The sequence below is a fragment of the Theropithecus gelada genome, chromosome 4, assembly GCF_003255815.1.
Source record: "Theropithecus gelada isolate Dixy chromosome 4, Tgel_1.0, whole genome shotgun sequence".
NCBI classification, from domain to species: domain Eukaryota; kingdom Metazoa; phylum Chordata; class Mammalia; order Primates; family Cercopithecidae; genus Theropithecus; species Theropithecus gelada.
The window spans coordinates 153,859,580-153,883,591 of NC_037671.1; the positions used below are offsets into that span (position 1 = coordinate 153,859,580).

At 33.2% G+C, this 24,012-nt stretch overlaps 1 protein-coding gene across 1 annotated transcript in view; it reads left to right on the top strand.

Moving 5' to 3' along the window:
* Window positions 1-24,012, top strand: part of LAMA2 (laminin subunit alpha 2) — a 601,080-nt gene that overhangs the window by 266,854 nt on the left and 310,214 nt on the right. The window contains 3 exon segments of the mRNA XM_025382237.1: window positions 3,593-3,692; window positions 10,354-10,514; window positions 23,823-23,963. Coding sequence (XP_025238022.1) covers window positions 3,593-3,692; window positions 10,354-10,514; window positions 23,823-23,963 — 402 coding nt within the window.

Sequence of the window (24,012 nt, forward strand, 5' to 3'; positions counted from 1 at the left end):
GGCTTTATGGTAGAATGATATATATTCCTTTGGGTAAATGCCCAGTAATGGGATTGCTGAGTTGAGTGCTAGTTCTGTTTTAAGTTTTTTGAGAAATCTCCCAACTGTTTCCCACAGTGGCTGAACTAATTTACATTCCCACCAGCAGTGTGTAAATGTTCCCTTTCTCTGCAACCTCACCAGTATCTGTTATTTTTGACTTTCAGTAATAGCCGTTCTGACGGGTGTGAGATGGTAGTATTTTAAGCTCATGATATAGTGATATAGTCCTATCTTTTGGACTATAGTTTTCATATGTTGCACATAATTTATAAGCCACTAATACAATGTTGTAATTTTTGTTTGAAGTCACAAAGTTACAAAAACAGTCTTAAAGAAATGAAAAGAAGGAAACAAACTTTACATTAACCCAAACTTTCCCATTTCCCATACTCTGTGGTTCTATCTTATATATATTGCCCTCCTGCTTGAAAAATTTCCTTTTAGCATTTTTTTTTTTTTTTTTTTTTTGGTAGTGCAGAGCTGCTGGTGACAAATTTTCTCAACTTCCCTTTATCTGAAAATGTCTTTAATCTACTTTCATTATTGGAGGATATTTTCATCATAGTTACAGAGGTGTGTGTTTTCTTCTTTGTTTAGCATTTTAAAGATGTGGTACCCTTATTTTCTGGATTTCATTCATTCTTATGACAACATAGCCATTATTTGTTTCTCTGTTCTATATATATCTTTAATTCACTAGATGATTTCAAAATTTTTTTGTATCTCCTTTTTGACAGTTATACCATGTATGATAAAACTTTGGCCTGTAAACCAAATCTAACTCATGGCCTATATTTGTATGACCTGTAAGCAAAGGATGTTTCTACATTTGTAAAGGTTTGTTAAAAGACGAAGCAGAAGAAGGGGAGAATGAAGAGAACTTTGAGGGGGAAGAAGAGAAGGAGGAATGAACAGAGTCTTTATATGGCTTATTTTACTATCTGGCCCTTTACAGAAAAGTTTTCCAGCCTCAGAGTTAAACTATGATGTGTCTGTATGGCTTTCAAGCTTACCTTGCTTGATTTGCAAAGCTTCCAGGAACTATAAATTGAGATTTTATTCCACATTTAGGAAATTTTAGGCTATTTTTTTAACACCTATTTTTGGATCAATGTTTTTCCTTCTCTTTCTAGGACTCCAACTGCATGTGTGCTAAGGTGATGATTGTATCTGAGGCAGTGCTAATTAATTTTTTTTTCTTTCTCTGTTCTTTAGATTGGATCTTTTCCCCTTTATCTGTCCTTATACTTTGTTCTACATATAATGCATCTTTAATTTAATAGCTGATTTTAAAATATTCTCATTAGGCCAGGCACAGTGGCTCACACCTATAATCCCATCACTTTGGAAGGCCAAGGCAGGCAAATCACTTGCGGTCAGGAGTTCAAGACCAACCTGGCCAACATGGTGAAACACCGTCTCTATTAAAAATACAAAATTTAGCCAGGCATGGTGGCGGGCACCTGTAATCTCAGCTACTCTGGAGACTGAGGCAGGAGAATAGCTTGAACCCAGGAACTGAGGCTGCAGTGGGCTGAACTTGTGCCAGTGCACTTCAGCCTGGGTGAGAGATCGAGACCCTATCTCAAAAATAAATAAATAAATAAATAATTAATAAATAAATAAATTCTCATTATTTATATATAATTTTAACAATTATACCATGTTTGAGAAAACTTTGGCCTGTAGACCAAATCCTGGCCTATAGCCAGATGACTACAAAAGTAGTCATTAGGTAGACTTCTCTTCCTCCTGTCATCTTTACCTGATGTTAAGCATATCCAGTGAATTATTAAATTGAGGTATTATACTTTTCAGCTTTCTGGAGTTATTATGTTCCTTAGAGCTTCCATTTCCCTGCTGAAATGCTCCAGGCCTTCACTCATTATAAACATTATTTCCTTTATATTCTTGGTCATATTTACAGAACTTACGTTGACTTCCTTGTATGCTAATTTCAATATCTGGGTCACCTCAGGATCTGCTTTTCTTAGCTTCTTTGTTTAATAAGGACAACATTTTCCTGTTTCTTTCCTGTATATCTAATACAGTAGTCCTCCCTTATTCACAGAGGATATGTTCCAGGAACTCCAGTTGATACCTGAAATCACAGATAGTACCAAACTTATAGATACTATGTTTTTTTCTGTTTGATGCCTGTGATGGGACTAAGTGACTAACAGGAGGATAGTGTCTCTACAGCATAGATATGCTGGACAAAGGGATGATTCATATCCCTGGCGAGACAGAGCAAGATGGCTTGAGATTTCACCACACTATTCAAAATGGAATGCAAATTAAAACTTATGAATTGTTTATTTCTGGAGTTTTCCATTTAATATTTCTGAACTGTGGTTAACCATGATAACTGAAACCTCAGACAGCAAAACTGCAGATGAGGTGGGGACTACTGTAATTTATCATCTGTACAGGACATTTTGGAGAATACAATGCAGAGACACTGGTTTCTGTTATGTTCCTCTGAAGATTTTGAATTGATTCTAATGAGTAATAAACTTGCTGAGTGATCACCATGAAGTCATGAAAGTTTACTTTCATATTTTGTTAGGACAGATTAATGGCAAACTCCAGGTATTCGTCAGACATTTCGAATGTAGTTAACTTAAAGTCCAATTTCTCTTTAACTTATGGTTTGTAACACCTGAAAACTCTTCTCACCTTGTTCAGTTTACCAGCGGTTGCTTTCCACTGAATTTCCTAGAATCTTCTGAATGAATATACGATAAAGGGATCAGTAAAGGCTGGGAAGGGTATTGTTATGCAAATTTTGTGAACTGCAATTTAACAGCTAAATAATTTATCTCTATGATGTTCATAAAATTATTGTCTTAAAAATGTCATTTTAGATTTATCCACTTAATAACATTTCATTTATATGTGTATATAAAATATGCCTTACCTATTCTGTGCACAGTCCTAACTTCATAATGGGGCAACGAATGAATGTGTCTTAAACAAATGATGATTTTGAAACTCATCTGTGAACTTAGTTAATTGAGATTCAGTCAGGTATATAAATAAGTCTAATTTTAACACTCTGATTTATAGTAGCAAACACGTTTTCATTTGTAAATTAAGCCTAGATATATATACATATGAAAGCTATATTTAATAGGTGGGTATTTCTTGGACAAATAATTTAGTTTTTTTTGTTTTTTTCCTATTAAATCTGGAAAATAAATCTTGTATATATAGCATATGAACACAGTGTAGGTTTGTTTAAGTAACTGTGTTCATATACTATATAAACAAGATAAAAAGGAATAAAACATGAAAATATCAATAATTATTGAATCTAAGTAACAAATATATAGGAGTTTATTGTTCCATCATCTTTACATTTGTGTAAGCACGTAAAGGAACTGGATTTTAGACATTATAAACATGTATTAAAGGCAATTCTTATAATTTTCTCAATAATTTACTTCTCTGTATTACTAAAACTACTTTGTCTATAAAAGTTTGCTGAAATGAAAAATATTGCTATTTTTATTACATTTGGTTAAATTCATTTTAATATTTTTGTTAGGTATCTCCAAATTATCCAAGGCCATGCCAGCCATGTCATTGCAATCCAATTGGTTCCTTAAATGAAGTCTGTGTCAAGGATGAGAAACATGCTCGACGAGGTGAGAGCTGCAGTAGAATGTCACTGCTCTGATAAAAGGACAACTAAAAGCCAAATATGATTATTTTCAGAAGAATATTTTGCAGTAAATGTCATTCATGTAATAAATTTATTCTTTAATCTATCAGTGTATTAGCGTTCCCTCCAGGAAGCAGTTTTTAAATGCATCTCGATAATTACTTTCATGTTTAATTATAATGTTTTCATAGCAAGAAGAGTTGAATTATTTATTTTGAGATACACACACACACACACACACACACAGAGATAGAGAGAAAGAGAGAGAGAAAGTCAATCACAAATCTGTGGTATATGTAATTTTTTCATGTCATGTTATAGTTTGTAGCTTCTGTGAGTTCTAGCATGAAATGCCAGCGTTCACTGAGGAATGTGTGTGTTGTAGTGGGAAAAGCAAACAGAAGAACTCACACATTAAGATGTAGGCAATCATATAGAAAGCAAGAAGTGTTTATAAAGGACTAAGAAGGTAGTAGTCATGAGTTAATGAAGAGAAAGAGGCTGACACTAATTTAAGCTAAATACTTCCTTTGAGGAATGACATTCATGAACTCCAAACATTAAGGAATCAAATGCCAACATAACTCCTTGATATAAAGCATTTAAGAGCTACTTCCAGGGCAGTTGCTCTCCAAGTTTAAGTAGGAAATTTATAGAATGCACTGGGACATTTCTTCTCTAGAAAGACTAAAATTAACCAAGGCTACAATGTAGTTTTTTTTTTTTTTTCCCCCTCTAATGACTAGAGTTAAAAGATTGGCAATGTTTCTTAGGCACAATTCTGATTACCTGCATTCTTTATAAAACTGTAGGATTATCAATCTGAGTGTTACATGTAGACTAAATTTTGAAATATTAAAAAGCAGATACCTTTTGATAGTTGAATGATGAATTACTGAGCTCACTTTTCGTTTCAAGCCTTCTTTTCTTTTTGTGGTTACAAGTAAATCACAATGTTGTTTTCATTAATAGCATGTAACTCTTCCCTAGCCCTTTTTGAATAATGAGTATATGATCACAGAATAAAAATGGAAAGGTAGAAAAATAAATATACAATTCAGTGGTAATTCAGGAGAGATGCCATTATTAACAATGTCATATATTTCTGTCATAATGCATACAGAAATTTCTGATATTACTCCTCTTAACTTTTTGTGATGAGTTTCCCCAAAAATCTATGAAGACGTTCTCTGAAGTCTGGTTTCAGCACTTAAATAACACGTTATTATATGGTTGTGCCATAATTATTTACCCTCTAAACTTCATACGGACATTAAGATTGTTTCAAATTTTTGTTTATTGTAACCAATCCTTTAATAATAATTATTCCATTTAATTATTTTTCAATTATTATAAAAACAATACATAGTAAAATAAATTCTTTTTTTATTTTTTTTTTTTTAATTTTTTTTATTTTTTTTGAGACGGAGTCTCGCTCTGTCGCCCGGGCTGGAGTGCAGTGGCCGGATCTCAGCTCACTGCAAGCTCCGCCTCCCGGGTTTACGCCATTCTCCTGCCTCAGCCTCCCAAGTAACTGGGACTACAGGCGCCGGCCACCGCGCCCGGCTAGTTTTTTGTATTTTTTAGTAGAGACGGGGTTTCACCGTGTTCGCCAGGATGGTCTCGATCTTCTGACCTCGTGATCCACCCGTCTCGGCCTCCCAAAGTGCTGGGATTACAGGCTTGAGCCACCGCACCCAGCCGTAAAATAAATTCTTAATAGTAAAGAAATAAAATAACAAGTGTCCTCTTCAACCTATTTATCCCAGTCTTACTTCCAAAATTGAAAATATTGAGCATTTTTTCCAATTCAGTTTTTTAGTGAGTTACCTTTAATATCTAAATAATATTCTTATCAGTACTTTTATCACCATTACATATTGCCTATTGACTCTCCGTCTGGAAAGGTGAAGAAATGTATCATTCACAACACCTCCCTCCTTCATTCCACCATTCATACATTTTTATTATGTGTTTCTTCTATGATATCTTTATCATATTGAAGAGAGCTTACATGTCTATTTCATCGTTGACTACATTTAGACTTTCTCTTGCGGTCCTACTATATAAGATGTGATAAAGACCATCATCCCTACATTCTTCGCCACTTGTCAGTGTCTGTCAGTTACATATGTATCTTTTCAAAGATTTTCAGTTATATTCAGCTCCAGACCAATAATTAATGCTTATAATTTAGAAATAGAAACCTAATAATCAAGATTATAACACTGTAATTAGATACATATTATTTGATACAGACTCAGATTGCAAAATTGGACAGATATCTGTAGGTCATTTTTATCTTCATGCTTACTCTGATAACTTCTTTAGGAAAGAGTGTAAGATGTGGTCTTATGGTTTGCACTTCTTCATCAGATTACATAACCAGATAGTAGAAAAGGATATTTTAGTGTATTACTGGCATTAATTTGATTACCAGGGAAATACAATATATTTCTTTTCTGATTTTTCTTTTAGTTTTCTTCATTTTCTTTTGCTAGAAGGAGGTTTTCTCCCTCATAGATTTGTAAGAGCACTTTAAATATTAAAAACAATGATAGTAGGTCATTTTTTAATAATCAGTTTTCAGATTTGCTTTTTGTCTCACTACTGTTGATAATTTCTAATGCACAAAACTTCAAAAGTTTTATGTAATCAGCTATCAAAGTTCAGGCAAAATTCTCTACTTATAATAATGGTATCATCCCATGGTTATTATATATTTTGATATTTTTGTATTTCTTACATGCTTTATAATCCTAAAACTCTCATCTATCCAAAGATTAGAAAAATGTATTTGTTTTCTTTATTATTTGTATGATTTCGTTTTATAATATTTAATTTTTTAATACATCTGGAATTTATTTTGTTATATTTTACAGGGAAAGTTTCAAACTACATTTTATTTTTCAATACTCTTTTTTACTCATCTACATTTAATATTACTTTCAGCTCTTTAGACATATTATGTATATTTATTTTATTTTCTGTATCTGTTAGAAGCACTCTCTGTTATCTGAATCTGAGTCTGCATTTTTATTTCTCTTCTATCTCTTATTCATATGGTCTTCATTTTCTTATGTGTGTGTATGTATGTGTGTGTGTTTTGTGGATGTATGCCTGCATATGTATTTCTTAGTTTATTCTTTCAGAAGCCTTGAATCTACATGAGGTTATGTGATAATGACCCAGTGTATGTAGGACCTAGAATTTTTGTTGTTCTTCTGTAAAGCCATGCTCCATGAACTGTAGTCTAGTCATCAGAATTTGCCAGTCAACTCCAGGAAAGACATTGTTTTAAAGAATGACTTAAGTCAATGTTTCTTTCTAGAAGTCCATTCTGTAGTTTCTCATCTCCAAGGGGTTTCTTTATTTCACACCAGTGCAACCATACTATTATCTGCCATCTATCTATCTATCTATCTATCTATCTATCTATCTATCTATCTATCTATCTATCTATCTATCTATCTACCTACCTACCTACCTACATACCTACCTACCTATCTATTTTTCTACGTTTAATTTTATTCTGTATCTTCAAGTGTTCTGAACAGGAGGGGTTCTTTGGACATCCAGTTTACAATATTTCCAGAAATAAAAGTTAAGATAGGCATTGTTTAATACATGAAGTACTTCTCCATTTAGCCTCAATTTCCGGAAATTTTAACATCAGAAGTAAATGATAAACTATTTAATGCCTTTGTAAACTTTATTAAAATTATCAGATTTCTTTTCCATTTGGTCTATTAGTGTAATCTATTAGAAATGAACTTATTAACATTAAATAGGCCGGGCGCAGTGGCTCACGCCTGTAATCCCAGCACTTTGGGAGGCCGAGACGGGAGGATCACGAAGTCAGGAGATTGAGACCATCCTGGCTAACACGGTGAAACCCCATCTCTACTAAAAATACAAAAAATTAGCCGGGTGCGGTGGCGGGCGCCTGTAGTCCCACCTACACGGGAGGTTGAGGCAGGAGAATGGCGTGAACCCGGGAGGCGGAGCTTGCAGTGAGCCAAGATTGTGCCACTACACTCCAGCCTGGGCGACAGAGCAAGACTCCGTCTCAAGAAAAAATAAATAAATAAACAACATTTATATTTCCAGAGTATGTTCTACCTGACATCATAGGGGATCCTTTTAATGTACTTTAGGATTCAGTTTGGAGTTTTACTCATCTTGATTCATAAGTTAAACTGCCTGTGACTCAGACACCCACCAGTTGTGCTCCTTTGGCAAATCACTTAATTTCTCTGTGCCTTATTTACCTCATCTGTGAAACGGAAAAATAATAGTGTCTGCCTCATATAGATGTTTGAGTACCAACTGAATTAACCCATGTGTTTCGTGTAAGCTAAGTACAATGACTACCTTAAAATAAGTGCTATTTGAGTCTTAGCAGTTTTGTTTATTTTGTGTTATCATTTTTTGCATTTGGATATCAAGTTAAAATTAGCTTCATAAATTGAATTACATAGCTCTCCATTTCTATATGACCATAAGAGTTTCAAGTTTTGAAAACAGTCTGTAAAAATTAACTAGCATTACAGAAAACCAAACACCGCATGTTCTCACTCATAGGTGGGTGTTGAACAACAAGAACACGTGGATGGACACAGGGACGGGAACATGACACACCGGGGCCTGTCAGTGGGTGGAGGTCTAGGGGAAGCAAACCTTGCTGCATGGCTGCAGCAAACCACCATGGCACATAGATACCCATGTAATAAACTTGGATGTTCTGCACATGTATTCCAGAACTTAAAGTATAATAATAAAAAAATTAACTAGCATTAAAAGACATTTGTGGTAGTTCTTTGATAATTTGTCCTCTTTTGATACCCTTGATTAGCTTTGTTTACAGTTTCCTTTTGCTTGCTTTTCTTTTTTTCAAATCTCTTTATTTCCTGAGGTGTTTATGTTTTCTCTTTCTTATACTTAAGTGAATTGAATTTTAATTTATCTGTATTTTTTAAAGTAATGGACTATTTAAGCCTAGAAGTTTACTTTTGGGTACAGTTTATTTTTCCCATACCCAATAAACATTAAGTTCCCTTTTTACTGCTATTATATTCTACCTGGATAGCTATTTATTTTTAATCAAAGTCTTGATTTTCTCTTTAACCCAAGAGTTATTAAAGATAAATATTTAGGCATTAATTCTTAAAATGGTTGAATTTTGCATAAAATTCTCTCATCATGTTTGATATTTGGAATTAATTTAATTCTAATTTTTGTGGCATTTGATACACATCTAAAAGTAGTAATTTATGTTAAGAAAATAAGCCTTAGATAATTTCTGCTTTGATAATTGAACATTTTTTATAGATTAGTCAATCATAAGCTATGGTAAATATTTAAAGTTATATACCACATAATATGTAATTTGACATTATTAGATTATTCAAATTTTCTGTTTTTACTTACTTCATCTGTAAATATTTAAGATGAGTAAGTAGCATCATTTTCAGCCATTGACTTTTAAACTTTTTATTTCCGATATCTTTTGTTGTCTACATATTTTTGTGTTGATAATTAGTGCTTATTTGAAGCATGAACTTAATAATTTAAATCATGTTTTTATTATATTTTTATCAATGTAAAATGAGAGTTTGTCTTATTGAACCTAGTTTATTTGAGTTCTACTTTGGCCCTAATTAATATTTCACAACTTTTTTTTCTTTTCCATATGCTTTCTTGACACACATTCATTTTCTTTTATTTGTAATATTCCTGTTCATTTTGTGTATCTCTTGTGCATATTACATGTTTATGTTTTTAATAAGAACAGTAAGACTACTTAACTCATTAGTATGTATTTAGCATGCATTTCTGACACTAATTCTGTCATTCTGCTTTCTGCTTTCTCTCCCTAACCTTTCCTTGCCTTTTTTTCCCCCTCCTCCTTTCTTCTTTCTGATGGACTATATATACTACTGATCTGCTTTTATCTTCCTCCAGATTTTGAAGGTCTGTTAGTTGTATTAATTCATCCTGTATTTTTTCCATTTTTTAAACCAAAGACATGAATAAACAGTGTCTTTTGTACTTCTCCATGTTAAAAAAAGTTAATTTAAACTTTTCATTTCCCTCATCTATTGCTTCTTATCCCCAAAGTATCAATTCCCATGAACACCTTTATTTTCTTTAATAATACTGCCAGTGGCAATGTTCTTAGAGAATCATTGTTAAACTGTTGTTTTAAGTAGTATATCTTTATTCCCAAGGCTACTTGCACCTGTGATAGTCTGTTGGAGCAGGCTTGTTTCATGAGCCACTAATTTTGCATTCATTACTGCTTATTCTTCTCAATGTAGCATCATCAGCATTAGCGTTTGTGGAAATCACTCCTTGGTCTTTGTTTTCTACAGTCATAGTTTGGTAGATGCTTTGAGATTTCATCTTTCTTGTTTACATTTTTAATATTTTTATTGACACTTAGAAGATGCTATGTTTAGCCAATCATAGAAAACTTTTAATTAAACCCTATGCTTTTTGGTTTTAACTTTTCTTTATTGATGTACATCAAAAATCTATTTTTGTGTCAAAATAGTCTTTTAAAGGTTACGATCATTAAAACCTTAAGAACGAAATTATGTATTTGTTTTAGAAATGTTGATATGTGGCTCATCTTTCTTTAGGTTTGGCACCTGGATCCTGTCATTGCAAAACTGGTTTTGGAGGTGTGAGCTGTGATCGGTGTGCCAGGGGCTACACTGGCTACCCAGACTGCAAAGCCTGTAACTGCAGTGGCTTAGGGAGCAAAAATGAGGACCCTTGTTTTGGCCCCTGTAACTGCAAGGTACATTGTTTATTCCAGTAATGTCCCACTGTCAAGATAGAAGGTTATTTTTCTTGGCTTCTCTGTTGATTGCCTTGGCATTAAGCAATTATAATGACTTCTGGAAGTATCCACTATCTATTCTATATGAGGTGACCCTATACATGTCTTTAAATGCCCACCAGGTTCACTGTAGCAAGATGTTTATAAGGCACTTATCTAAAAGCCTACAAATGCACAGAGGATAAACCACATTTAAAGGCTATGTTATTTTAGAACAAAAACACTTTCACCCCATTGCCCAACTAGGGTGTTAATTTAAAAATATACGGCGCTAGAAATAGCAACCCTTTAAAACTAAAGTGCATTCAAATCTATTATACCTTTGCATCTAAATCAGAAATGAATTCTGTCAAGGGTTTTATTCTGAATTTTTAAATAAACTTCTAAAGGTTGAACCCAGGTAAGTCTTTACATACTCACTACATTCAAATTTTTCTGTTTAATTGTAAAAAATGTATGAAGCCCTAATGAAATTGATTAAAGGCTCAATATTTTCTTCCAAGAGTACTTTTAGAAATGCAACTTTCTTTGTTGTACATGCTCACCTAATAACAAATCATGTTAACACCAAAGGATGCATTACATCTGCAGCTTATAAACATTATGAAACATAGAGGCATGCACAAGTGAAAAATTAAAAGACTGATTTACTTTAGCTATGGTAATGAGTTCTGTAACACTCTGACCAGACGGTGTATAACTACATTAGCTGAGAGAATGAACCATTCTTTGAAAAAGTTAGCATACCATACTAATGTAAAAATGAAAGTTACTACTTTTTTTCTTTATTTTCAATTAAAAAGGGACCCTTATTAAAAATATTTTAACATGTTAGCATTATCTTGGCAGCTATGAAATATTATATAGTTGTATTTGATATATGTGAGCCTATGTGTACATATACAACCATTAAGCCATAATATAAGTAGCAAATATTAGTTTTAATGAAGTGTTTATGAATTGGGACAAGAATGTCTGGAAATATCAAGCTAAATATAATAATAGTTTCATAATAGGTTTATGTTACATCAGGGGCAATTTAGGAACCTATTTTGAACTACTAAAATAACAAAAGTCCTGTGGACACAGTAAGCAGAAAAGTCTACAAGCCTGTAGTAAAAAGTTGCCATGTCCTGGAATATAGTAAATTTTCTAATGTATTACATTTCATTCCAATATTATCTGAAATGAAAAATTGCTTGAGTCGACCAAGATTGTGTAGCAGTGTGTGAGTGATTGATTGCTTAAGGATACCTCCCCTCTCCATCTTGTATGTCTTTGTGGGCAATCCTGCAGGCTCTTAGTGCATCTTCTCTAGTATTTATCAAAACATGCCTTGTGTGTGCTTTATTCTCTTTTCAAAACTCCACAGAAATCTCTAACCTTTACCACTTGTTCAAATAAAGGACAGGCCAAACTGAGCTTAAAATGGAAAGAAACCTCCTGAGTTTCTGGAATACATAAAATCAAACAGGGAAGAAAAAGAAGTGGTTTGCTATACCTACCACTCATACAATGGTGATGTCTGGTATTTGCAAGGAAAGAGAGTAACAAGTGAGTTCATTTTCTTTGGTAAATATAGCGAGAAAGGCTAGAACAAGAGAGCTGTGGTGATTAGCAGGGCTCCAAGGGAAAGCCCCTTGAGCTGCTTACTGCCTGCTCTCCGCCGAACTCAATATTGTACTCAGAATGATTATAATCCTAATAAGAAAGATGCCTCCTGTGTAGACACTTGAAGCTCTACACAGACAATTAAAACGCAACAATAAACAGCAATTAAGAAATCATAAAAGAATGAAAATTAAGTAAATAGCGTCATTAAAATAAATGCCTTTCAACCATGTGATATCTCAAATAGAAAACTGTAAGTTCTTATAAACTAAATTGTTTCAGGATTAAAAACTTGCAGAAAGCAAGTTTCATAAAACATCTACATAATTATAAAAATCACAAATTATATGCATATAACATGAATTATATCACAAAATTACATCATATCACAATAATATCACAATATGCCATGAAGAGTTACATCAAAATGTGCATGCAATGTACTACAATTAAGTGCCTACAGTCTCTTGTTTAAAAAATAATAAATAACCCAGCATTTCAATAAAATATGCATACAATTTAAATATTGAAAGGACACTTAGTGTAGAGAGAAATGTAACAGTTCATACTGTTTCACAAAAACATGATTTGACATAGATATGTCAACTGATTGTAAAAACAGCATGGACCACAATGCTGTCTAAGAAGCAAAATTTTATTGAGAGACTAAAATATTGGAGATATAAATTCAAATCAAATGACATATTTTTAGCAGAAAGGGAAGAATATACACATAAGTGTCCATGTATTTATATCCAAGTTAGTAACTTTAAATAAGTATTTTTCTGTAAATAGAAATAATATAAATCACACGTGAAATAATGTGTATATAAGTATTCATCTCCAAAATGCATATTAACCTTAAATATTTATACCTTTATTCTCTTATACTGTAACATTTGAGTTTTTAAATAATTTTTCATCAGAAAGAAATATCTCACTGAAGTGTGAAGACGTTTTAAAAAAGGGTTTCATTAAGAAGTCTTGGGCCTAACTGGTTTTTGTTTTATAAATTTTAAATGACTGCTCTGTGATGAGTGCATTTCAGTTGTGGCTGTATTATTTTTCCTGTGGGTAAAATGACATACTGAGCTGATATGGACATCACTTCTCCCACTTTTGCTATTTTGAAAACACAGATATGCTGCATAAACATAGCAAATAGATTTATAAACATTTAGATTCAAGAAAGAAAGGGAAATTCCTAGATGTCAGACCGAAGAGGGAAATCTAAGTTAAGCATAAGCAAAAGCTCAAGCTAAACTGAGCAACTGGGGTCATGGGGTGGGGGATGGGAGGCAAGTCTTAGTTCTAAGATCGGGGCTAACGTTTGGAGTTTTAATGCCCTCACTAGGACTTGCCACTAGGATTTGGACCCACAGAGGGAAATTGCAGCTGAACTCACTGAAGCAGGGACACTAGAAATACTTTCAGACAGGGAAATGGGGTCTAGAAAATTCTTCCTGCAAGCCTACAGAGGCAGCTAGAAAACTTTTCTTTTAGGGCCTCTGAGTGGGTAAAGGTTACTTACCTTGTGTAGGACCAAATCCTCAAACCTGTGTGCCACATGGGAATGGGATCCATTTTTATTCTCCCTTTATGTGCTGGAATTCTTCAACAAGTCAAGGAAATGGTATTCCCATAGGAAAAATAATACAGCCTCAACTGAAAATGATCTCATCACAAAGCAAGTAAAGTACACAAAAGGAAAATAACTACAAAAGGAAACCAGCAGCCACAAAAATAAGAATATTTGTACACAAAGAACTAGAAAGGATAGTCCGAAAGAAGTTTTATATTCATAAAAATCTGTGATAATATTTTCATCACATAAATCATAAAAATGTTTAAAATATTGAATTGTAAAAGCATGATTAGAAGATTGAAGAATAAACAAAGAAGGAATAGGAAAAAAATAAAACAGATGCTATATTAAAATTCAAAAGTAATCAGGTTTGGAAAAGAAACATATGTAATTTACTTCCAGAAATGAAAAAAAAATATATAGTCATTGAAATTAAAAATTCAATCATTGGGTTAAACAAGAGATGAGAAACTGCAGGATAGAACATCAGAAATATAGACCTGAAAAAATTACCTATAAATTGACATAAGGAAGTAAATAAATATGATGCTAACTGACTCATAGAATGATAAAATTCAACGGAAGTTTAGCACAAGTTGCCAAAGAAGAGATTAGAAGAAGTTGAGGAGAAACAATATTCAAAAAAAAATGAAGGAGAAAAGAATGATCATGAATTAAAAACTATTATAAATCCTCAGTTTGAGGATGATAAAAAATAATCTTACCCATAGTAGAAAATCTGTCAACCAGCAAGACAAAGATAAAAATATTAAAACTGGGGGCAAATATCTTTATTGTGAGTGTTTACCACTCACAGTCCAACTTCATTGAAATAAATATTAAATAATATATGTCCTTTAGTAAGAATATTGAACCCATAAGACATTTTAACTGGATTGTAGCCTAGAAGAATCTATCTATAAAAAGCAGTAGTATTTCTTTATGTCAATGACAAGCAAATAGAAAATATAATAAAAATATTTAGAATAGCGACAAAAACTTTGTGATACCTATAAATAAATGTTTTTAAAATTGAGATAATTTTTAAAGGTTATTGAAGAACGTAAAATTCTAAATGAGCAGACAGCTGACCATCACCAAGTACCAGTGAAAATCTGTGAAATTTTAAATGTTTACCATTTCTATTAATAGAGTTAATTAGTTACCACAATGTAAGAGGGCAATATGGCATTATTTAGTAGCTTTGAAGGTGATAAAACCCTGTCAACCAACAATTCCACATCCAAATATTTACCCCAAAAAACTCTTAAAATATGTACAGAAAAACCATCTAAAAAGTGCTCAATGTAGACATACTTACTATGATGAAGATAAGAAAAATAAATAAATAGCAAAAATAAATTCTCATATTCCCTTTAGTCTGATAAAAAAACAGTTAAAGTGAATGAAACAGGTCTTCATGTATAAACAATGATAAATTTCAGAAACTTCAGGTGGAAAAACAATGTCATTATGCTATTATTTATATCAAGTTGTAAAACATAAAACAATGCTACATTGTGAGAACATACATTATAATTTAAAAATTTAAATACACTTGTAGGGTAAGTACTAATTTCAGAATAGTAGTTACCTAGGAAAGGGAATAAAACAGAAGTGAAATGAGATTCATTTGTATCTAAGTATCATTGCTTTAAAAATATATCTGAGGCAAATATAAAATATGAATGTTTTGTTACCTCTAGGTTGCATGGGTAATGCATGTTATATGTGCTTTTTTAATGTCTTAAAATAATTTCTAATTTAAATTTCTTTAATTGAATGTAAAAAAGAATTCCAGATTTAAAAAGAGGTGAATGAAATTTTTAATACAATGTCAACTACATTATTACATTTTACACATAAGATTTCCTCTTCAACAATGATATTAATGAACATTATCATCATTATATTTCAAAATGTTAAAGGAATGCTAGCTCAAGACACTAAAATGTTTATAATATTTTTGCATTGTTAAAAATTTTGAAATTTCTGTCTCTTATGAATTACAAGAGGCAAGTCAATTTCAGATATATGACAAGTCATTGAATATAAGTGCTGTCTGACTCTCAGTATTTGTTTATTTCAAGTACCATATGCTAGAAATTGGCTCTTTTGCAGTTTGGTGTCATATTATTTATGCAAAATCAGTTGGTTTGTAGAATCTCACACATAATATAAATTGACCTTGATCTAGGTAGGAACATGTGCTTTTAGTTTTATCAAAGTCTTATAATAGAAAGATAAATAGTGAAGTAGAAGACTAGAAATTAAAGTCTGTATTTTCATATTGTTTTCCTTTGTTTTTATTGCATTTTTCCATTAAGTCCTTACAGGCCCATGAGACTATGTGATCTGGCCTTGGCTTACCTCTCCAGAATGTTCTTGAGTATCAGTCACTGTTTTTCAGCTTTGCTTAAATTTCTTGAGTCTATTAGTTCTTTGTAGCATCTGGAATTTTATAAGTTCTATTCGAATTGCTTGGGAAATCTCATTTCTAGCCCTATTCCTTTGCTTAGCCAGGCATTTTTAATGGCTTGGCTTAACTTCAACTTTCACAGGAAAGCTGCCCCTGCATCCTCAAATCATATCATTCTCATAGCATAATCACTTTTCAAACCCTTTTCTTTTCTTTTATGATCTCATAATTATTAATTCTGTTTTATGTCTATCTTACCTCTGGTGATGATATGGACCCTATGTATTTTCTTTATCATTGCACAATAAGAAGATAACACAATGACTCATACAAAAGAAAGATGGAAGGAAGAGAGCTAAAATCTCGTGAAGCTTTAACAGTCATTTAGCCTTTCTGATTCTATTTTGTAATCTATGAAATGGTGTCATTGAATCTTTTCTGCCTTTCAATAGGTATAATTATAACATTAAAGCCCCGTACAAATATAAAGTATAACTATAAATACCTATTGGATTACTTTTTGTTGTTGTTTATATTGCTTTTCTCAAGCAGAGATAAGTTTCTGTTCTTTTTCCCTGAAAGGATTTTTATGGTGTGTTAACATTTTTATTGGTTTTGGATTTCCCCCTTCTTTTTCATTTGTGTACAGGAATGGTCACTTCATTAACTTGTAGACTTGATTCCTGGGTATTTTTACAAATGGCCTTCAATGGTACATTTAATCCTGAATCTAAATTACAGATGTAGAATTTTTGGCATAAAAGGTTCATGCAGGAATTTATCTCTTGCAACAGCTACAGTTCAAATAACATTATGTTAGCCAATTTTTTGCATTGACAGACTCCTTGACCAAACTTTGGAAAGGCTTCTCTGAGTCCTCTTTTTGATGAGGCCTCTTCGTTGAGCCTTGTCCTCAAACCTAGCTTGGTTATAGCAAGAATTCTGCAAAGTCAGTGTGTGAATGACCCCTTACCCTTGATATCTGATCCCTCTGGCCTGTCTTCAACAAGAATCCTGTTCATGTGGTTTAGTAAGAATCCCCGTATCCCTGATGTCTCTTCTTAATGATTGTTCACCCCTGATCCTTGCTCCATGGCTATAAATCTCCACCCTGTTCCTTGGCTGTGAATCCCTAGTTGTTCATGTTGTATTGGGAATGGAGGCTAGTTCTTTACTAAGGTCGCTTTTTCCCTATTGCAATAGTTTTTCACTGAAGCCTATTTTCATTGTTTTAACTACTGTCCAGCTCTGGTTCTCTTTCACACTATTAAAAGCTAAGCTTGTGAAAAGTGAGAACTAATGTTTATGTATTTCCTTCTCCTCCCTAACCCATCAACTATTATCTAGCCTTGGAAAAGTGTGTTTTAGGAGTAAGTCCTCAACAAATACTGCTAATTAACTAATTATCCTTGTTTTGTTAACTTCTTTTAATACTAGGATGCATTACTATAAAGGTCATAACAGAAGAAAACCTGTAATTAACTACAAACTACCAAAAAACCAAGCATGACTGAGAAATTCCTGAAGCAATTATCACAGAAAAATAACTTAAATGTCACTGTATCTATTCCTGGTAACTTTGTCAGTAGTACTCCAAGCTGACTAACAATCACAGTTCAGTATGTGTTGCTGAAGTTGTACCTAATTTATAAGGCAGTAGCTTCCATGAGAAAGAATATAAGAAAACTACTGTGACTGTATTTCTCCAGAGAAAAACTGTACTGAGGAAACTACAGCAAAAAGAAAATTGATGTCAACACGATAGTATCTCACTTCAAGAAATCAAAAACAAAAGAACTTAGTAAAATTTTTCGAATTCCACTTTGTTTTTAAAGGGAAAAGAGAACTAAAGAAAAAAAGGCAGCCATGATAAGTTTTTTGTAGCATAGGCCACAACATTGAGCTATGTTCAACAGAAATAGATGTCTAAAGCACACATTTCTTCCTAAAAGAATGAAAACTGGTTCTTGGGGAACAAAAATATCATTGGTTTTATGTAAAGGCAAACATTCACATGGTGCATCTGTACATAAAATATATCTGGAGTATTAAAGCTTCATGGTGGGGATGATTATGAAAAAATGGCTATATAGGTTCTGTAGGGACATGATAATAAAAAATAGATTAAGTAGACTGAAAACAGTAGTCTAAAGTGAAGTGACATGTTTTAATATCATAATATGTGAGAATATAAAAGTATTTATGTGTGGATTATTTACAATGGAAAAATGAATATTATCTATTGGGGGAACCTGCCCCCAATATTTCAACATAGGTTCTTTCTATTTTCCCTAAGTGTTGACTGGTCTGAGAAATAAAGAGAAAGAATACAAAGAGAGGAATTTTACAGCTGGGCCTCTGGGGGTGACATCACATATCGGTAGGACTGTGATGCCCACCTGAGCCACAAAACCAGCAAGTTTTTATTAAGGATTTCAAAAGGGGAAGGGGTGTACGAACAGGGAGTAGTTCACAAAGATCACATGCTTCAAAGGGCAAAAGGGAGAACAAAGATCACGTGCTTCTGAGGAAACAGGGCACAGACAAAAGCAAAGATCACAATGCAAACGGCAAAATTAGAATTACTGATGCGGATCTATGTTTAGCTGTGCATGTATTGTCTTGATAAACATCTTAAACAACAGAAAACAGGATTCGAGAGCAGAGAACTGGTCTGACCTCAAATTTACCAGGGTGGGGTTTCTTCCCCACCCTAATAAGCCTGAGGATACTGCAGGAGATCAGGGTATATTTCAGCATTTCAGTCCTTATTTCAACCGCATAAAACAGACACTCCCAGAGCAGCCTTTATAGACTTCCCCCAAGGAATGCATTCCTTTCCCAAGGTCTTAATTATTAATATTCCTTGCAAGGAAAAGAATTCAGCGATATCTTCCCTACTTGCATGTCCATTTATAGGCTCTGCAAGAAGGAAAATATAGCTGTATTCTGCCTGACCCCGCAGGCAGTCAGACCTTATAGTTGTCTTCCCTTGTTCCCTGAAAATTGCTGTTATTCCTTTCTTTTGCAAGGTGCACTGATTTCATATTGTTCAAACACACATGTTTTACAATCAATTTGTACAGTTTAACACAATAGTGGTCCTGGGGTGACATACCTTCTCAGCTTACGAAGATAACAGGATTAAGAGATTAAAGTAAGACAGGCATAAGAAATTATAAAAGTATTAATTTTGGGAACTGATATGTGTCCATATTAAAATGAAATCTTCACAATTTGTGTTTCTCTGCTGCAGCTCTAGTTGGTCCCTCAGTTCGGGGTCCCTGACTTCCTGTAACAATTATCAGTTCATATTTCATTTTTATTAATAGAATTGATTAGAATAACGGCATAGAAATAGCAAAAGTCGAATATTTGGTTTTAAGAAAATATGGTGATATAAGGGAATGAATATTAATCTCTAGAGTGGAAGTCTGTAGCATTCTAGAAATTACCCTGTTTTATAGGCTTTAGTGTGAAAGTTATCATTAACTATGCAAATTGAAAAGAATCACTAATGGACTCTATACAAATAAAGTGTTAAAATGAATTTATTGGATCAATAGGAGTTTCCCAGTAGGAATGCTGAGAGATTTAATACATTAGACTCCATTTTGTTTAGATTAACAGTTAAAACAACTTTAATTTTTTTTATTAAATTATGTTTTTGCAACCATTGAAGTACAAACAAAAAAAGAAAAAATTAGTTATATGTTAATAACTTTTTAAAATTCATCAGTACAAATAAGTTATAGAATTATAAAGGAACATAGAAATCTCATGATGATTAAAATAACATTCAATCTGGAAGGTACAAGACTTTTACCATCATCATTTGGTATTTAGGGTCAATTTAGGGTCTGTGCTTTAGGGACTGAATTGGATGATGGTAATAAGGTATAATATATGGTCTGTGCCAATCTTATAAATGGCAAGAAAATAATAAAATTATGGTTTTACTGTTTGTATTTATTTATCTATTTATTTATTTCAATAAATGCCCTTTAGTAGATATTTTTACATCTGGAGACATTCTTACATCTGGAAGAGGACAGCGTGGCAGTACCCTATTTTAATCTTATGAAAATCTTGGGATACATCTTTTTTGCTCAACCCTATGGTTTTTCTGCCTTATTTTTTTTCTTCAGGGGCATAGTGGACTCTGGTGATGAATTTGGTGTCAGATCCAGAACATGTTGTCTGTATGCCTCTTACAACAGTGATTTTCTTCCACCTTGTGATATACTTATCTGAAATCAGCCTCATCAGAAAGTACATAGGGAAACTATCGTGACTCTATTTCTCCAGGTGGAAACTGTGCTAAGGGAACTATAGCAAAAAAGAAAATTCCTACTTCCTTTACTATAATCCTCTTGAGGGCATTTTTATATTCCCTCTGATATCTCATATGTCTTGTATATAGTAGTTCAGCTATAAGGTGATGAACGAATAATATAAAGAATAAAGCAACAATAAGAAATAATGTACAGAGCATTTATTCATAATTTGATATTGATATTGATATTGATAACAGAGGAAGTGAAATTATTCAAAGAGCTCAATCATAAAGCTAATGGCTCACTTGCAAGCTGGAAATCAAAAAAAATGTAAGTCCTAGAATATTCATATCAAGAAGATCTTCCAAGAATAAGCCAGGAATGCAATTAGGAGCTGACTCATGGATGACAATGGTTGATGAGTCACAAAGAAAGTTTGAAAAAGCAATGATGTCCCTGGAGACACATAGAAAGAATTGGAACTGGACTGTCAAGATCATGTATATTAACAAGCTAGTAGAAGGCAGGAAACTTTGGTCTCTATGAAGATGTGCACAAAAGTCCCGGAACACGGTACTTCTGTGTTCGAATTGTGCTACTCTAAATTACATAAAATATACTCTGTAATGTAGTAAAGAAAGATTTCTTTAAGCCAATGTCTTACATTTTATAGACATTTTACTTGCTACTGCCAACTTAAGTGACTCAAGTATAGTTCTGTTGATTTATCTCCTAATGAACAACTGCTAATGAATGACTTACCAATTCCTAAGGAATATCTCTTAGGATGGGCTTTCTGAGGGCAGGGCCCTGGATCTCAAGTACCAAGTGAAGTTCTAGCATATAGGAAGTATTAAATGCAAGACTGAGTATCCCTATCCAAAATGCTTGAGGCCAGAAATGTTTCAGATTTTTGATTTTTTCAGATTTTGGAATATTTGCAGAATACATACTGGCTGATCATTCCTAATCAGAAAATCCAAAATCTGAAATGCTCCAATGAGCATTCCTTTTGAGCATCATATAGGTGCCCCCAAAGTTTCAAATTTTGAAACATTTCAGATTTGGGATTTTCTGATTAGGGTTGCTCAACCTGCACATTTGTCTTGAAAAATAAATAATGAATGAATCTCCAACTTTTAAAATGAATTCTTGTTCCCAATGTCTTTGCTAACATCAGTCTCTCATTCTGTCTATGTCCACAAGTTGAATTTTTAAACCATGCTTCAAGGATCGGGTCAAACTCCACTCCTGTCATAAAGCTTCCTTAAGCCTTACAGCAGAAATTAGTGCTTCCTCTATGTGCCCATAATTTAATTCATTTCTCAGATGCACTTACCATATTCCACCCTGCATTATAGTTGATTGTGAGTATATCTTTTTACCCAACTAGATATTGGTTTTTAAGGACAAAGACCTTGACTTATTTATCTTCAGAGTGCCTAGAATTCCTACCCTAATATGTTGCTTCAGGTTATTAAATAAAATTGAATATGAAATTATTTAATCATATTTTTTCAAGGTCATTTTACTAGGCTAAAATGGAACTAAGGAAAATGTAGCTAGTGTCTGCAAATTTCTCATTGTTGAACTTAGTCTGAATCTCAGAATAGTGGCATTATAAGCTTTCAAATTAGAGTAAATGAAAAGTAGATTAGACCAAGCGCATAAGAACACAGTGTACAGAACAGCTGTACTGTGCCTCAACGGAATAAACTAAATCATAATTACAGATATGTTTCATCTTTCTTGCCTTTATACTCTTTTGAAGATGCTCTCAACTTTAGTGCTTTGGGGATTTATTTGTCACTATAAGTCTGAAATTAGTTTGATTAGTTTTGCTGATATCTATCATTTCAAAATGTCTGAAATCTGCCTTAAAAAGTAAGCTGGCAAAAATCTTATGGCAGTGCTTAGTAAGGTTCCCACATAGAAGTGGCTGAGTTTGTAAATGAGTCATAATAATTCAGTATCAAAAAGTTAATTTAAGACAAATTATTCTCTTGGATATAAGGAGGACCGCTTTCTTTATTCTTAAAATTTTCTCCTTATTTCTTCATGCTATTTTACTCTTCTCTTCTGATTTTCCATATATGTTCTCAGATTTTATCATCCCTATCTTCTGCTCAATCTGGGTTTGTTTAAAGATGTTTTTATTAAGCTCGTACTCTGTGTATAGCACTTTTCTATGCATGAAAAACATGACAGCCAAGAGATTTATTTGAACTTAGGAAATTTGATGAAGCTAATGCTCAATGCTGTACCAGGAACCATGTTATTTTCTCAGACTATAAAGATAAGTAAGACAGAGTTTCTACCTCTGAATAGATTATGGTAGATAGCTAGAGAGAACAATCTTTGAACAATGCTTTTTTGTGGTTGTGATAGGGTAATGTATAAAGGGCTATGAAAACTACATTGAGAGAGAAGTTAGTTGTCCAAGGGAATTTATTAAAAAGCCTCAGAACTGATAATAAGGGAATTCAAGGAAGAGGGGAAATGTAGAGAAAATGTGTATGTAGGGAATATTACAAATCTGTTTCCTGGAAAGCAGGATGCCTTCATTTAGAAGTATTAGTCAAGATTAACTGCTCTTTAAATTGAAAGATTACATCCTTCCCTGTTTATCATTATAGAGTCAGCTTTCACTGGCCTGAGTCCACATTTTAGGCTCAACTGTATACAAATAATTTTTCAGTGTACTGAAAGTAGGATTAATGAAACCAGTCTGGAGAGCAGTCACAGAATGAGAAGAGCTCTTTCCCATAGTATCACTATGTGACTAACTGATTGTTCTGATGTGTTACAGAAAACACTGTAAACAGTTAACCAGGAGAAAACTTTGCTACCTTTCTACTTTATCTAATCTCTACCCCAGTTTCTCTACCTGTCAAGTTCCTATGCTTGCCTCAAATGTACATATTTTTAATCTGAAATGTGAAAAGTATTTATAACTGGTGTGATATCAATGTTGTGTTATACATCCATGTATTAATGTCTTTAATTTTACCATAAAATTAAATGAAGTACCTCAATAACAGAACAGTGAACCTAACTGGCCCCATTTTAGTCTAATTCATTCCTGCACAGGTATTTATCATGACATTTACTCTACACTCAACCTACATGAAGATCAAAATAGTCACTTTTACGAGAGTAGATTTGCATCCAGTAATCTTTCTCACCCGTGTAATTAGAAAGGATATGGCTTAATATAGAGCTTTCGAGCAGATTTTTTAAAATATCATTATACTTTAAATATAGTTGAGAGGGTAAAATGAAGAATGTACAGTTAATATTTTCCTATACAGACATGGACAGAGCTCATAATGTTGAAGGATACCTCTGTTGCTGATACATCTCTTTATTTTCAGGAGAATGTTGAAGGAGGAGACTGTAGTCGTTGCAAATCCGGCTTCTTCAATTTGCAAGAGGATAATTGGAAAGGCTGCGATGAGTGTTTCTGTTCAGGTGTTTCAAACAGATGTCAGAGTTCCTACTGGACTTATGGCAAAGTAAGCAAGCACCATTTGGTTCTGTTTGCTGCCCCATCAGCCTTCTTTG